At 38.2% G+C, this 17,789-nt stretch overlaps 1 protein-coding gene across 5 annotated transcripts in view; it reads left to right on the forward strand.

Moving 5' to 3' along the window:
- The window catches only part of JAK2 (Janus kinase 2), a 152,141-nt gene that overhangs the window by 65,281 nt on the left and 69,071 nt on the right, over positions 1–17,789 (forward strand). For all 5 annotated transcript variants that reach the window (XM_035029150.1, XM_035029147.1, XM_035029148.1 and 2 more), the window contains one exon: positions 8,285–8,535. In XM_035029150.1, coding sequence (XP_034885041.1) covers positions 8,316–8,535 — 220 coding nt within the window. In that variant the 5' untranslated portion in view covers positions 8,285–8,315. The remainder of the gene's footprint in view (positions 1–8,284; positions 8,536–17,789) is intronic.

Raw genomic sequence — 17,789 nt, forward strand, 5'->3', positions numbered from 1 at the left:
AACTGTGTTCCCTGTGCTGTGCCCTTTATTCCCGTGACTTATTCATCCTGTGACTGGACTCCTGGCTTCTGTATTCAGTTAGTTACCAGGTTGCATGAATTCTTGCTGTTCATATTACCATTCATCATTCAGCTGTTGTGGTTTCAGTTCAGGATCTTACTACTACCTAGACTATTGCAGTAGCTTTTTAACTGTTTCTGTTTCAACTTTCTAATTGATCATTGACTGTAGGATAAAGTTTAACTTCTTTGATCTGATCTTTTTATTTATATATTTATTTTTAAGTAGGCTCCATGCCCAATGTGGGGCTTGAACTCACGACCCTGAGATTAAGAGTCACATGCTCTACCGACTGAGCCAGCCAGGTGCCCCTTAAATTCTTTGATCTGATATTCAGACTTTACTTAATATTGCACCATAGCAGTTAGGATTGCATTCATTTACAAATAATAAGATGTCTGGTGGTAGATAGGTGATTCTTTTTTTTTTTAAAGATTTTATTTATTTATTTGACAGAGAGAGACACAGTGAAAGAGGGAACACAAGCAGGGGGAGTGGGAGAGGAAGCAGGTTTCCCGCTGAGCAGGGAGCCCGATGCGGGGCTTGATCCCAGGACCCTGGGATCATGACCTGAGCCAAAGGCAGATGCTCAACTGACTGAACCACCCAGGTGCCCCGCTTCATGGTTTGTTTTATTTATTTATTTATTTATTTATTTATTTATTTATTTATTAAATTTTATTATGTTATGTTATTCACCATACAGTACTTCATTAGTTTTTGATGTGGTGATCCACGATCCATTGTTTTCGTATAACACCCAATGCTCCATGCAGTACCTGCCCTCCTTAATACCCATCACTGGGCTAACCAATCCCCTCTCCCCCCTCCCCTCTAAAACCCTGCTTGTTTCTCAGAATCCATAGTCTCTTATGGTTCATCTCTCCCTCCAATTCCGCCCCCCTCGCCATTTCCCCCTTCCTTCTCCTAATGTCCTCCATGTTATTCCTTATGTTCCACAAATAAGTAAACCCATATGATAATTGACTTTCTCTGCTTGACTTATTTCACTTAGCATAATCTCCACCAGTCCCATCCATGTTGATGTAAAAGTTGGGTATTCATCTTTTCTGACGGCTGAGTAATATTCCATTGTATATATGGACCACATCTTCTTTATCCATTCATCTGTTGAAGGGCATCTCGGCTCTTTCCACAGTTTGACTATTGCGGACATTGCTGCTATGAACATTGGGGTGCATATGGCTCTTCTTTTCACTACATCTGTGTCTTTGGGGTAAATACCCAGTAGTGCAATTGCTGGGTCATAGGGTAGCTCTATTTTTAAATTTTTGAGGCACCTCCACACTGTTTTCCAAAGTGGCTGTAGCAACTTGCATTCCCACCAACAGTGTAAGAGGGTTCCCCTTTCTCACAACCTCTTCAACATTTGTTGTTTCTTTCCCTGTCCATTTTTGCCATTCTAACTGGTGTAAGGTGGTATCTCAGTGTGGTTTTGATTTGGATTTCCCTGATGGTTAATGATGATGAACATTTTTTCATGTGTCTGTTAGCCATTTGTATGTCTTCTTCAGAGAAGTGTCTTTTCATATCTTCTGCCCACTTTTTGACTTGATTATTTGTTTTTTGGGTGTTGAGTTTGAGAAGTTCTTTATAGATTTTGGCTACCACCCCTTTATCTGTAGTGTCATTTGCAAATATCCTCTCCCATTCTGTGGGTTGCCTCTTTGTTTTGTTGACTGTTTCCTTTGCTGTGCAGAAGCTTTTTATCTTGATGAAGTCCCAAAAGTTCATTTTTGCTTTTGTTTCACTAGCTTCTGGAGATGTATCTTGAAAGAAGTTTCTGTGGGCGATGTAAAGAGGTTACTGCCTAAGTTCTCTTCTAGGATTTTGATGGATTCCTGTCTCACATTGAGGTCTTTCATCCACTTTGAATTTATCTTTGTGAGTGGTGTTAGAGAATGGTCAAGTTTCATTCTTCTGCATGTGTCTGTCCAATTTTCCCAGCACCATTTATTGAAGAGACTGTCTTTTTTCCATTGCATGTTTTTTCCTGCTTTGTCAAAGATTATTGACCATAGAGTTAAGGGTCCATATCTGGGCTCTCTATTCTGTTCCATTGGTCTATATGTCTGTTTTTGTGCCAGTACCATGCTGTCTTGGTGATCACAGCTTTGTAATATAGCTTGAAATCGGGCAACGTGATGCCCCCAGCTTTGTTTTTCTTTTTCAACATTTCCTTGGCGATTCGGGGTCTTTTCTGATTCCATACAAATTTTAGGATTGTTTGTTCCAGCACTTTGAAAAAAGTCATTGGAATTTTGATCGGGATGGCACTGAAGGTATAGATTGCTCTGGGTAGCATAGACATTTTAACAATGTTTATTCTTCTGACCCATGAGCATGGAATATTTTTCCATCTTTCTGTGTCTTCTTCAATTTCTTTCATGAGTGTTTTGTAGTTCCTAGAGTATAGATCCTTTACCTCTTTGGTTAGGTTTATTCCGAGGTATCTTACGGTTTTTGGTGCTATTGTAAATGGAATCGTTTCTCTAATTTCTCTTTCTACAGTTGTGTTGTTAGTGTATAAGAAAGCAACTGATTTCTGTGCATTGATTTTGTATCCTGCCACATTACTGAATTGCTGTATGAGTTCTAGTAATTTGGGGGTGGAGTCTTTTGGGTTTTCCACATAAAGTATCATGTCGTCTGCAAAAAGAGAGAGTTTGACTTCTTTGCCAATTTGAATACCTTTTATTTCTTTTTTTATTTTATTTTATTTTTATTTTTTAATTTTATAAAGATTTTATTTATTTATTTGAGAGAGAGAGAATGAGAGACAGAGCACGAGAAGGAAGAGGGTCAGAGGGAGAAGCAGACTCCCTGCCGAGCAGGGAGCCCGATGCGGGACTTGATCCCGGGACTCCAGGATCATGACCTGAGCCGAAGGCAGTCGCTTAACCAACTGAGCCACCCAGGCACCCCTGAATACCTTTTATTTCTTTTTGTTGTCTGATTGCTGTTGCTAGGACTTCTAGTACTATGTTGAAAAATAGTGGCGAGAGTGGGCATCCTTGACATGTTCCTAATCTTAAGGGAAAGGCTCTCAGCTTTTCCCCATTGAGGATGATATTCGCTGTGGGTTTTTCATAGATGGATTTTATGAACTTGAGGAATGTTCCCTCTATCCCTATACTCTGGAGAGTTTTAATCAGGAAAGGATGTTTTATTTTGCTCAGATGCTTTTTCTGCATCAATTGAAAGGACCATATGGTTCTTCTCCCTCCTCTTATTAATGTTTTCTATCACATTGATTGATTTGCGAATGTTGAACCACCCTTGCATCCCGGGGATAAATCCCACTTGGTCATGGTGGATGATCCTTTTAATGTATTGTTGGATCCTATTAGCTAGGATTTTATTGAGGATTTTGGAATCCATATTCATCAGGGATATCGGTCTGAAATTCTCCTTTTTAATGGGATATTTGCCTGGTTTGGGGATTAAGGTAATGCTGGCCTCATAGAATCAGTTTGGAAGTTTTCCTTCTGTTTCTATTTTTTTGTTTTGTTTTGTTTTTCCATGATGTGTTTTTTCTATTTTTTTTTAATTTTTTAATTCTTATATTATCCCCATACATCATTAGTTTTAGATGTAGTGTTCCATGATTCATTGTTTGTGCATAACACCCAGCGCTCCATGCAGAATGTGCCCTCCTCAATACCCATCACCAGGCTAACCCTTTTTGAAACAGCTTCAGTAGAATAGGTATTATTTCTTCTTTGAATGTTTGGTAGAATTCCCCAGGGAATCCATCAGTCCCTGGACTCTTGTTTTTGGGGAGGTTTTTGATCACTGCTTCAATCTCGTTACTGGTTATTGGCCTATTCAGGTTGTCAGTTTCTTCCTGTTTCAGTCTTGGCAGCTTATAGGTTTCCAGGACGGCCTCCATTTCATCCAGATTGCTCCGTTTATTGGCATATAGTTGTTGATAATAATTTCTAATAATTGTTTCTATTTCCTTGGTGTTAGTCGTGATCTCTCCCCTTTCATTCATAATTTTATTAATTTGAGTTCTTTCTCTTTTCTTTTGGATAAGTCTGGCCAGTGGTTTATCAATCTTATTAATTCTTTCAATGAACCAACTTCTAGTTTCGTTAATCTGATCTACTGTGTTTCTGGTTTCTAATGCATTGATTTCTGCTCTAATTTTATTTTATTTTATTTATTTATTTATTTTTAAATTCTTTTTTTTTTTTTTTAAGATTTTATTTATTTATTTGAGAGAGAGAGAATGAGAGACAGAGAGCATGAGAGGCAGGAGGGTCAGAGGGAGAAGCAGACTCCCTGCCGAGCAGGGAGCCCGATGCGGGACTCGATCCTGGGACTCCAGGATCATGACCTGGGCCGAAGGCAGTCGCTTAACCAACTGAGCCACCCAGGCGCCCCTTCTGCTCTAATTTTAATTATTTCTCTTCTAATGTGTGGCTTAGGTGTCGTTTGTTGCTTTTTCTCTAGTTCTTTAAGGTGTAGAGTTAGTTGGTGAATTCGGGATTTTTCTATTTTTTTGAGTGTGTCTTGGATGGCTATGTATTTCCCCCTTAGGACTGCCTTTGCAGTATCCCATAGGTTTTGGACCGATGTGTTTTCGTTCTCATTGATTTCCATGAATTGTTTAAGTTCTTCTTTGATTTCTTGGTTGACCCAAACATTCTTGAGCAGAGTGGTCTTTAGCTTCCAGGTGTTTGAATTTCTGCCAAATTTTTTCTTGTAATTGAGTTCCAGTTTTAGAGCATTGTGGTCTGAGAATACACAGGGCATAATCTCAATCTTTTGGTATCGGTTGAGACCTGATTTGTGACCCAGTATGTGGTCTATTCTGGAGAAAGTTCCATGTGCGCTCGAGAAGAATGAGTATTCTGTTGTTTTAGGGTGGAATGTTCTGTAAATATCTATGAGGTCCATCTGGTCCAATGTATTATTCAAAGCTCTTATTTCCTTGTTGATTTTCTGCTTAGATGATCTGTCCGTTGCTGAGAGTGGAGTATTGAGGTCTCCTACAATTAACGTATTGTTATCAATTTGACTCTTTATTTTGGTTAACAGTTGGCTTATACAGATGGCTGCTCCCATGTTGGGGGCATAGATATTTACAGTTCTTAGATCTTCTTGTTGGATAGACCCTTTAAGAGTGATATAGCATCCTTCTGTGTCTCTTATTAAAGACTTTAGTTGAAAATCTAATTTGTCTGATAGAAGAATTGCTACCCCAGCTTTCTTTTGAGGTCCGCTGGCATGGAAGATGGATCTCCATCCCTTCACTTTCAGTCTGGATGTATCTTTAGGTTCAAAATGAGTCTCTTGTAGACAGCATATGGATGGGTCCTGTCTTTTTATCCAATCTGCAACCGTGTGCCGTTTTATGGGAGCGTTCAGGCCATTCACGTTGAGAGCGATTATTGAAAGATATGAATTAATTGTCATCAATCATGTTGCCTGTGAAGACGTTGTTTTTATAGATTGTCCCTGTAAATTTCTGTTATAGATCACTCTTGGGATCTTTCTCCTTTTAGAGAACCCCCCTTAATATTTCTTGCAGGGCCGGCTTAGTGGTCACATATTCTTTCAGTTTCTGCCAGTCGTGGATGCTCTGCATCTCTCCATTCTAAATGAAAGCCTTGCCGGATAAAGTATTCTTGGCTGCATGTTCTTCTCATTTAGTACCCTGAATATGTCTTGCCAGGCCTTTCTGGCTTGCCAGGTCTCTGTGGATAGGTCTGACGTTATTCTGATGTTCCTCCCTTTGTACGTAAGGAATCTCTTCCCCCTAACTGCCCTTAAGATGGTTTCCTTCCTTGGTTCTAAGATTTTCAAGTTTTACTATTACATGCCGGGGTGTTGGCTTGTTTTCCTTGATCTTGGGAGGGGTCCTCTCTGCCTCTAGGACTCGAATGTTTGTTTCATTCCCCAGATTAGGGAAGTTCTCAGCTACAATTTGCTCAAATACATCTTCTAGTCCTCTCTCTCTCTCCACTCCCTCCAGGATTCCAATTATTCTGACATTGGAACGCTTCATGGTGTCACTTATTTCTCTGATTCTATTTTCATGGATTCTGAGTTGTTTTTCCCTGGCCTTCTCTTTTCCCTTTTTATCTATTATATTGTCTTCCAGGTCGCTTATTCTGTCTTCTGCCTCAGTTACCTTAGCTGTTAGATTATCTAGATTGGATTGGATCTCATTGATAGCATTTTTAAGTTCTGCCAATTCACCTTTTATTTCTGCCCTTAGAAACCCTATGTTGTCATTAATTGATTTCTCCATTCTAGCCATTGTCTTCACAGTTGCTAGCCTGAATTCCATCTCCGACATCTTGGTTATATCTGCATCCATTTGTAAATCTGCAGCATAAGTCATAATCTCTGAGTCTTTTCTGTTTTGGGGGCTCCTCCTCCTAGTCATTTTGTTGATGGGTGTTTGAGGGAATGCATAGAGTCCAAATTATTGACCAGAACCCAAGCAAGATGCACCTATTTTCTTGGGACCTTAGGGTTGCTGGCCTCTTGTTTTCCCAGCCTGTCTTCTGCTGGAGGGGCCTGCCGCGCTGTTACTCAGGCAACCCTGTTTGGGCGGAGTTGCCCTGCGCCCCTGTGGCGGGGGATGGGCTCAGTGGGAATCAGTTTTGGGGGCTTTTGTTCTCTGGTGGCTTTCCCTGGTGGCTTTCTGCGTCTCTTCCACGAGTCAGAGTAGAAGAGACCGTTTCCAACCCTCTGCCTCAGAGCACAGAGATCGCAGTCTGTTCTTCAGTGAACTCTCCAGGCCACACCGTCTCCGTTTCTGTCCGTGCTGCTATAAACTGCAGCGGCCTGGGTTGTGCGCCCCTCTGCAGCGCCCCCAGTCCTGCCTCCAGGTCAGGGCACGTTTCTGCCCTTTGTGCTTCTAAAATTGCCAGCCGCTCCCAGTTCGCTCGCAGGACTCCACGCTCTGGGTTTCCGCCCCAGGGGCTGCAGTTCGCAGGTGTGACCCTGCCGTTCTGGTTCCACCTCGGGGTCTGCCCTAAAGTCCTTTCCTCCTCCGCTACCGGTCTGCGAGTCTGTGCCCCGTCCGCAGCGCGTGAGGGTGTTGCTCACCGGCGGTGTAGGACCCCACGGCCAGGCACCCTCCCGCTGCCGTTTATCCTCCGATATCTGACCACGGAATCACGGCTCCCCGCTTCGTACCTCAAAACCAAGCCCCTGCGATATTCTGTTTGTAGAGATCCAGATCTTCTTACATCTCAGGCTGGTTTCGTGGGTGCTCAGAGTGGTCTGGTAGTTATCCAGCTCAATTCCGGGGACCAGTTGAAATAGGGTCCCCTACTCCTTTGCCATCTTTCCCCCCTCCCTGCTTCTTGGTTTTAAAGTGATTACCCTACCCTATATTAATGCTCAGAGGCAGGTAGGAAGAAAGCGAAGCGGGAAAAGCAAAATGCAAAAAGGAAGCCAAGTCAGCTTCCTCTTAAGGAGTGCTCCTGGAAGTACCACCCAGCAACATCCAGTTAAATCTCATTTGTTGAAACTGGTTCACGTGGCTATCCATCTGTGGGGAAGAACAGTTCTTAGGGGCGTATGTTGCTCTCCCCAACAAAATGGGACTCTATCAAGAGGGAAGGAAAAATGTATTTAGTTGCAATTTGCCGCAAATATCTTTTTTTAAAATCCTTTCCTAAATGGTATAATTTCTCAAATACTGTACTTCAGCCCAATAAATTAGAGTAGATCTTGTACCTTCCTACTTCTCAGCACAGTTCTACTCTCCTAGAATGTTGATTGTCTTTCATTCATATAAATCTAGTCTGTTGTACAGAATCAGTTTTAAATGTGACCTCTCTAATAAAACTCATTAGTTTAAACCCAGTTTGAAATGTTATTCACCCCCTCCAGATACCAGTAAGCAATTGTCACAGTAATTAATTTATTGAGAATTTATGTTGCCTAGTGGGATCTCTTCTCCTGTTGCCTGTGACTGATTTTGTTTGTTTTGTTAATATTACATATCTGTATTATGTTTCCTCAGTTAACTTGTAAACTTCAGCTTTATGGTTCTTGTCCACAGGAAGGCTGTAATCTCAGTGTCTCTCACTGTGCTTTGTATATAGTAGCACACAATATTTATTCAGTTAATGAATTTAACAAAGTCACTGCTTTCAGTGACGCCGTCTTTGTATATGAGGGATGCCTTATCAGAATCACTTTCTTTTGTAACTTACTGTTTTTTTTCTAACAGGCAAATGTTCTGAATAAAACTCTGTTTGGGAATGGCTTGCCTTACAATGACAGAAATGGAAGGAACATCCGTATCTCCTGTACAACAGAATGGTGATATTCCTGGAAATGCGAATCCCATGAAGCAAATAGATCCACTCCTACAGGTGTATCTTTATCATTCTCTTGAGAAAGCTGAAGGAGAGTATCTGAAGTTTCCAACTGGGGAGTATGTTGCAGAAGAAATTTGTGTTGCTGCTTCTAAAGCTTGTGGTAAATATTTTAAAAAATTATTTTCTCCTTGGGGTGCCTGGGTGGCTCAGTCGGTTAAGCGTCTGCCTTTGGCTCGGGTCATGATCCCGGGATCCTGGGATCGAGCCCCGCATCGGGCTCCCTGCTCCGCGGGAAGCCTGCTTCTCCCTCTGCCTGTGCCGCTCCCCCTGCTTGTGTGCTCTCTCTCTCTGACAAATAAATAAAAATCTTAAAAAAAAACCTATTTTCTCCTTGTTAATAGATCATCACTTCAACTATGCTACTCTAATACAGTATACATGGATAACGTATTATTTTTTACTTTTTAAAATGCTTATATGCCAGTGTGCCGTCAAAGGGAGAGCTGCCAGAGCTTGGAGACCTGTTTGCTACCTGGTGCTGCCTCACACCGGGGTCTCTGCAGGCGCCGAGCTCCTCGGTTGCCCCAGGGGCAGCTCTCGAAGTCCCTGGTGCAGCTGCTGCCCGCCACAGGGTTCAGGCAGCAAACTTTGATGGAGTGTGTTGTTTCCCACAGGGGAGAGTGCACAGGCCCAGGGAGCACGGCTGCCTGCCTCCACCTAGATTTCAAAGGATGGAGCTGGGCAGCTGGGAGCCTTGGCGCCAATCTCTGGTACAGCTACAAAGACAGAAACCTTGTTCCAGTGTGTCCTGTAGGCAAGAGAACAGATTGGAGAACAGATTGTCATGTCAAAGAGGATTATTCTTGAGCCTTAGGTCTAATGGAATTTGCCCTGTTGGGTTTTAGACTTGCTTGGGACCTGTCACTCCTTTTTTTCTGCTCCCTTTTGGAGATCTTATGCCTGTCCTGTCGTATTTTGGAAGCATTTAAATTGTTTGATTTCACAGATTCACAGCTGTGAAATCTTCAGGATGAATGGTACCTTGGGTCTCACCCAAATATGATTTAGTTGATATTCAGATGAGTCTTCGAACTTCAGACTTTTGAGTTGCTGCTGGAATGAGTTAAGACTTTGGGGGCTGCTGGGATGGAGTGAATATATTTTGAATATGAAAAGAATGTGAATTTTGGAGTACCAAGGGCAAAATGGTAGGTTCCTATTGCTATGTCTTCATGTCTCCTTATCTTTTTTCTGCAGTCTTTAGACGTTTTATTTGGATTGCTTTTTAATAGTTTCCATTGTCTCCTCATGTTCGTGTTTTGCTCTACCTTCTTTACTAGATAGAATATATTACAGTACCTGATTTAACTTTGTTCATTGGTAATTCTACCATCTCTGTCATTTCCAGGTATCCTTCTACTGATTGACGTTTCTTCTGGTTATAGGTCATATTTTCCTGCTTTTTCAAATGCCTACAATTTTTTATTGGATGCTGGATATTGTAATGTAAATTTGCAATTTACATTGTTGCCTGCTGGATTTTGTTGTATTCTTTAATTAGTGATGGACTTTGTTCTGGCACGTGGTTAGGTAATTGGTGGTTTACTTAGCTGCTTTTGAGATCTTCTCCTCCTCTCTTTCTTCTTCTACCTTTTGTTAAATAATCCAGTATTTCTAGCATATTCATAGAACCATGCAGCTGTCCTATCAGTTTTTAGCATCCCCAGAAAGAAACCTCTTACCCATCAGAAATAATTTTCCATTTTTTTCCCAGCTCCCCCAACAACAAATCTGCTTATATCTCTAAGAATTTGTTTATTTGTAACATTTCATGTAAGTGGAATCATGCCATATGTGTTTTTTTGTGACAAGGAGTTGAATTCCTGAGTCATATTGTAACTTTGTCCTTAACCTTTTGAGGAACTGCTGGGATATTTTCAGGGCACCTACATCATTTTACATTTCCACCAGCAGTGTATGAAGGTCCCAATTTTTCTGCATCCTGATCAATACTTGTTATTACCGGTCTTTTTGATGAATGACATACTAGTGGGTGTGAAGTGGTATCTCATTGTGTTTTTTTGAAAAAGGTTTATTGATAAATTATTTACATATCATACATTTCATACTTTTAAAAAGTGTACATTTCAGTGGTTTTTAGTATCACCAGTCAATTTTAGAACACTTTTCCATCCCAAAAGAAACTCTGTGCTGACTATCACTCTCAAACCCCTTCATCCCTCTCCAGCCTCAGGCATTCCCCTAATCTATATTCTGTCTCAATACATTTGTTTGTCTAGATATTTCATATAGATGGGGTCATATAATATGTGGCCTTTTGTTCCTAGTTTCTTATATATAATAGCCCCCTGCCATGGAAATCTTTAGTAAAAGGTGAAAGATTTATGTGATCTGAAGAGAAGCTCCGGAGTATTCCACTAATACAATTTTTGTGAAGTCCCTCTCAGAGGGAGAAGCAGACTCCCCGCCAAGCGGGGAGCCCGATGTGGGACTCGATCTCGGGACTCCAAGATCATGACCTGAGCCGAAGGCAGTCGCTTAACCACCTGAGCCACCCAGGCGCCCTAGAACATTATTCTTTTATGGCTGAAATATATTCAGCTAAATAGTATCAAATACATGATACAACACGAATGAACCTTGTAAATATTATAGGAAGTGTAAAAAGCCAGTAACAAATGAATATCTACATGCAAATCCCAGCACCATTTGATGAAAAGGCTGTGATTTCCCTGCTCAGTAGTCTCAGAACCCTTTCAAAGTATTATTTGGCCATAAATGAGTGGGTTTGTTTCTAGATTTTCAGTTCTGGTGTCTATATGTCTTAACGCTAGTACCATACTCTCTGCATCATTACGGCTTTGTAGTAAGTTTTATAATCCGAAAGTGTGAGTTTTCCAACTTTCTTGTTCTTTTTCAAGATTGTTTTATTTTTCTAAATCTCTTTTACTAGATTTTGTGTTAAAGTTTTTGTACTGTTATTTTAGGATTACCCTAGATATCATAATGTACGTTTTTGGCTTATTACAGTCTTAAGCTCGTATGTTAATAATTTTGTAAACAATTCAAGAACTTGAGAGCAGTTTAACTCTATTTACTTCTCTTCACTTTTGGTACCAATGTTATCATATGTTTTATTTCTGCAGGCATCATAAACCCCACAGGGCACTTACATTATTGTTGCTTTAATAGTCATTCTTTTGTATTTACCCTTTCCTTTGTTCTTTATTTTTTCCTGTACTCCCATGCTTCTACCTGTCATCATTTTCCTTCAGCCTAAAGAACTCCTTTTAGTATTTCTGTATCTCAGATCTGCTGATGACAGATACCTTCAGCTCTTATTTATCTGAGAATGTCTTTTCTTTTTGCTTTCTTTTTTGAAAGGTATTGTCACAGGGTCTAGAATTCTTGGTTGGCTTCCCCCCTACCCCTTCATTCAGTGTTCTTACTATGTTCTATTCATTCATTGTCTTTTGGCTTCCATGGTTTTTGTTGAAAAGCTGCCTATTAGTCTTTTATTTCTCCTTTGAAGGTAATATGTTTCTACGCTCTGGTTACTTTTAAGGTTTTTCTTTCTGTTCTTCATCTTCAGCAGTTTGACAGTGGTGTACCTATATGTTGTTTTCTTTGTCTTTATTTTGCTTCGGGCTCTCTGATCTTGCTGAATTTGTAGGTCAGTATCTGTTTAGCTTTGGAAAATTCTTGGCTGTTCAGGGACATGTAAATTAGGTCCATTTGACAGGTCTTAAATGCCTTTTATACTGTCTTCAGTTATTTCCATTCTGTTATTTTTTTGTCCTTCAATTTGGGTACTTTTATTGACTTGTTTTTGTGTCGACTGGTTCTGTTTTCTATAGTAGTATACTGTGTGCTGTTAAAGCCCTCTGTTGGTCCATGGTTTAGTAGTATCAGTATCGCCAGGGAGGTTGTTAGAAATGCAGTATCTCAGGTCCCATCCCAGGATCAGTGAATAACCATGCTTTTCAAGCTTTTCAACAAAAACCATGGAAGCCGAAAGACAGTCTCCAGGTTGTTATAATGATGAACATTAAATTTTGAAAAGTACTGGTATAGTTCATTCTAGCTCATTCAGTTAGGGAGAACAAAGAAACTATTTATTTATAGTTTACAAAGCCCAGTTAGGATTTACTCTTGGGATCTTTACAGTGGAACCCATGTTATGTGCCATGTACTTTGCTAAGTACTTTATTCATATTACGGCATTTTATCCTTCCAACTATCCTATGAACTCAGTTTTCTGTCCTTATTCTTTAGATGATGAAGTATAAGCTTAGATTAACTACCACAAGTTTACCTAGCTAGTAAATGGCTGAGTTCAGACTTAACTCATATCAGACTTTAAGCTAATGCTATATAGATTATCACTGTTTAAACTGGGATACTTTTGAGATAAAAAGATATGCTATTAGTAATTATGCTGGAACAGTAGACAAACCAAACCTATCTTGGTCCAGCCAGGTTATATGCTCATCCTGTCTGTAGCGCTATGCTATATAACGCCTCTCTTTTCTTTTCTGTTTAGCTATTTTAGCTTCAGGAGCATTTACAGCTGATCCTCTGTTTATATACATTTTATGTATCCTGCCTGCATTTACATTGAATAGCTAAATCCTCCTGTGCTTTCAGTTTATGCATTACCTCTTCAGAAGCCTTCATAGAAGTCTTTACTTCATTTGACTCTCTTGATAAATGTTTTTACCTCTGCTAAAACCAGAGCTGAATAGAAGTTAAAGTGATGAAAATGTATTTTACTTAATAAACCATTGTAATGGGGAAGATATTCTAGTATAGAAGTGAGCTTGACTGAATACAGCCTGAACAGGTGGGGTTTTATAGCCAAGGAGAAAGATCGGTACTGGTGAATGGAAAGTTACCAGTTACACTGGTGAATGGAAGAGTAGACATCAAGTCTGGGGGGACTCTGGGTCAACCAGCCTAATATGATTCTTGCCATAGGCAGGCCAAGGTCATCAGTTATCATCTGCTGGATAATAGGGGTGAGGAGTTTGATTAGATATCAAAGATGGGGAACTCTTGCTAAATGGACTTAGGATTCTTGCTAAAACTTGATTCTACATGGAAAAACATGTATGAGCAATGTATGAGGATTCAGAGGAGCCTTGCTAAAATTTGGTCAAGCAAAGAATCTTTTTCATCTCTCCCCTGTACTTCATTGTTTTCTTATGGTCTTTACTATCATTGCACTTACCCTTTTGAATTGTAGTTCCCCAGTGGCATCTCTGAGTCATCTGCTACAACGTGAGTTCCTAAAGTTGAGCACTATTTTTATTTTTATATATCCTGTACCCCTCTTGTGCTTATTATGGAATAGGGACTCTGTTAATATTAGTGGGATGATGACTGGTCTTGCTCTAGAATGATATGGAACTGAATCACAGTTATGATAATGGCTTGGAAAATAAACACATTAAAGTGCTTTTAATAAATAAAAATACAAATAATTTGGACTTGGTGTATAGGGAAAGAAAGAGTTAAAAATGACTGAGGTTTCTGTGTGGTCCTATTTTTTCAGTATAATATATATCTCAAATACAGTGTCATTGCTTTTTCATCCTTTCTAGGACAACCCAATTAACATGAACTAAGAAAAATGAAATAAGTATTAATATATAATTGCCATTTTGGAATAAGATATCAGTGTGACTAAACACTTTCTTTTGTTACTTGTTTGCAGGGCTGACTTAACCATTTTTCTTTTGGTGTGTATCCCCCTTTTTTTCTGACCCTTTTGTGCCAATTTATATAGATACACTCATTTTCCTATTTTGATACCTATAATTCAGGTATGCAGTCCAATTTGAAGAAATCATTATTTGTCATTTAAAGAAAATCCTGGTGATTCATCGATATGAATTCACTTTTCCCACTTGTTTGATTATGCTGTTGTTTGAAAATCACGACCACTGTCTTCTTTTTAAAAAAATCCCTGTTATCATGTGCTAAGAATAATGGTTCCATATACAATTTTGTTTGCATGATTACATTTAAACTAAATGCTACTTTTTTGTTAAGATTCTCTTTCCAGTATTTTCTCTTCTCAAGGTAATTTCATATCAGGTCTATTATGGCCCTTTTCTGGGCATTTTCATCTCCTACTCTGTCTCTTACATACCTAGAACACTGGCTGCGTGAAGCATTTCGTGTGGAGATGAGAGGTGGTAGGTAGATAAAAGAAGCAATATGTGCAAGGCACTGGGACGTGAGATTACCATGCTAACTACTTGACTGACTGGATGGTGTTATTCAAATTTTCAAGTTTAAAATGTTTTTTAGTGCATAATTAGCCTAGATCAAAATAGTATTCAGATAAAATAACTCTTTCTCCAGTTATTGAATGGCATTATTTCCTGTCATGGTTATTTTAAAATTCAGAGAAGACAAGCCATCATTCTCTATAGTTTCAAGGTGATTAACATGATGAACTCTAATCTTGGTATTGATTAGTATCTTTTTTAATTTCTTTTTTTCCTTTCCCCCCCTTTTTTTTGACATGAGGACTTACTGTTTTTATTTAATGAATTCTTTTTTAAAAAGATGGTTTTTCTCTACTGTACTCTTAATTTCCTTTTCTCTTTGTCCCATCCTAGTAACTGGGGCAATAATCTCTTGTGTGTCCTTTTATAGTTTTTTCCATGATCATATGAACATATATGGAAACATAATCCCCCTCCCTCCTATATACACAGTCATGAGAATTTTGAGGTTAATATTTTATAAAATGGAATCATATTTTATGCTTCTTGCCTTTATCATGAAAACATACATTGTGAAAAATCTATTCAAGCCACACACTTTTGCACTAATTTTTTTTATTGAGTTTCCTAATATTCTGCTCCATGGATTGTACTACCATATTTTTTTTGATTTTTCTACTCTTGAATTTACATTTTCTTACTACTGTACTGTACTTTTAAGAGTATGTTGCTGGGTTGAAAGGTTGACATTTCTAGCAATTATGTAACATCGTCCCTTTTCACCATCATCTAACCAGCCCTAGATGTTATCCCTCTTAATTTTGCTAGCTGAATGGTATAAAGTGATATCACATAATTTTAATTTGTATTTTCCTCAGTGCTAGGTATTACCATCCTTTCACATGTTTATTAATTATTATTACTCATGTATTTGCTCTGTTGTAAGTAACTTACATCCATTTTTTGCCATTTTCACTTTTATTTTGCATTTTTAATCCTGATTTTTTATTATAAAATATTTAAAGTGATACTTTGCATAGAAGAATATAATACATATCAGTGTAGGCACTGGACAACTTTTCAAATTTATTATTTTGCCATTTTCAGATTTTCCTCTGATTCATTGTTGTGATGAATTACATTAATTTTTCCAATTTAGCCATCTCTGCTGTTGTAAGATAAATGAACTTTGTCTTTTCTTTAAAGAAACATTATAGGATTTGGTTTGCTGTTAATTAAAATGTTTAGGATTTTTCTATCTGTTTGTTTATGATGTCTGGCTGGTTTTGGTGTCATGGTCAAACTAAACTCCCAAATTATGTCAATATCCCTTTTCTCTCTCTCTTTTCTCTATAATAGTATACCGAAGATTAGAATTGTCTTTCATGTTTGGTTGAACTCACATATAAATTTCATCTGGGCCTAATTGTGGTTTTTCCTTTCTTCTTGTTACTTCTTTCTCTTTCCCCCCTCTTCCTTCTTCATTATTTTTTTAAGTGGATATATTATAGTTCTTTTGAAGTTTTTTGTTCTTGAATCCATTTTTTAAAGTTATATATCTTTTTAAAATTGTCTACATTTTCAAATTTATTGGCATTGTTTATTCTCTTTTTGTCTTCATAACCTATAATTATACTTTAAAAAATCATTAGTGTTTATCTGTTTTTTTTTTCTTGGTCAGATTTGACAAAAGCTTGTTTATTTTGTTGGTCATTGCAAATAATCAGCTTTTATTTTGTTGATTCTCTTTATCAAATCTTTATTCTGTTAACTTCTATGCTGTCACATTCTTTCAGCTGTCTTAGAGATTACTGTTTTTTAATGTATTGAGTTAAATAACTTAGATCATTGTTATTTTTCTGATATAATCAGATTAAAGCTACAATTTTCCCTCTTAAGTATCAGTTTAGTTATATTCCATAATTTTATTTTTATTTGTATTTTTTTAAAGATTTATTGATTTTAGAGAGTGGCGGCGGGGAGGGGCAGAGGGAGAGCAGCTTCAGGCCGACTCCATGCTGAGCACAGAGCCCAACACAGGGCTCAGTCTCACAACCCATGAGATCATGACTTGAACTGAAACCAAGAATCAGCCACTTAACCTAGTGAGCCACCCAGGTGCCCCTATTCCATAATTTTTAATACATGTTATTAATCATCATTATAAATGCTCTTTAGTTTCTCTTATAATTTCTCCTATGACCTGTGAGATATTTAGGAGTGTGTGTAAATACAAGAATGAATGCAAGGATACAGTTTAAAAGTTGTTACTTTTATATGTTACTTACTGAAATTATTACATATCTATGAGTAAACAGTTGCGATAATTTTAATAAAAATTTTAAATCTTTGTTTTCAGTGTGTCAAGTTGGTGTCATTTTTGTCTACAGTGGAGAAGAATGAAAACATTACTAGAATAAATATACTTTGGTTTTTTTGAGGGGTATGTTTTTAAATATATAGGGTTAAAAAATTTTTTTAAGTATTCATTTCTGATTTAGTTGAAGTGTAGTTAGAGAACATGGAATGTGTGATTATTTTCTAGCACTTTGGGAGACTTGTTTTTAGACTCCAAATGATTGGGATGTGTGTGTGTATATATGTGTAAATGTTCTCTATGTCCTGGGAAATAAAGTGCATTAATTAACTGTGTGGCTTTGCTGTCTCATATGCTTTTTAAAAAGTTCAGTAGCCTTCAAACCTTTGTTAATGTATCTCCTAAAATATCTTTGAAAATCACATACCCTTGCAATTTAAGTTGACTTTTAAAAATTTTCATTGTAAGTTTAAATAGTGCAGAAGATATAGGTTCTAGTGCACTGTGTAAAATTTGATATTTAAAAATAAAACTGTTGTGCTATTCTCTTAAATGTATCCAATGACGTCTAAATATTTTAGTTGATACTCTCATTATCAATTAAAACTACACACGAATTTGAATCGACCTTTCTGTGCAAGACAACTAAAAAAATTGGATAAAATGTTTTAAAAAATCTGCTTGAAAGAGTTCCAGCAATCATATTTTAAAATGTAGGGAAGAAAGATTTAATTAAGAATTCAGTTGTGAGGGGCGCCTGGGTGGCTCAGTTGTTAAGCGTCTGCCTTCGGCGCAGGTCATGATACCAGGGTCCTGGAATCGAGCCCCGCATCGGGCTCC

This window comes from Mirounga leonina, unplaced genomic scaffold, assembly GCF_011800145.1.
Source record: "Mirounga leonina isolate KUSES-001 unplaced genomic scaffold, KU_Mleo_1.0 Mir_224, whole genome shotgun sequence".
Lineage (NCBI taxonomy): Eukaryota > Metazoa > Chordata > Mammalia > Carnivora > Phocidae > Mirounga > Mirounga leonina.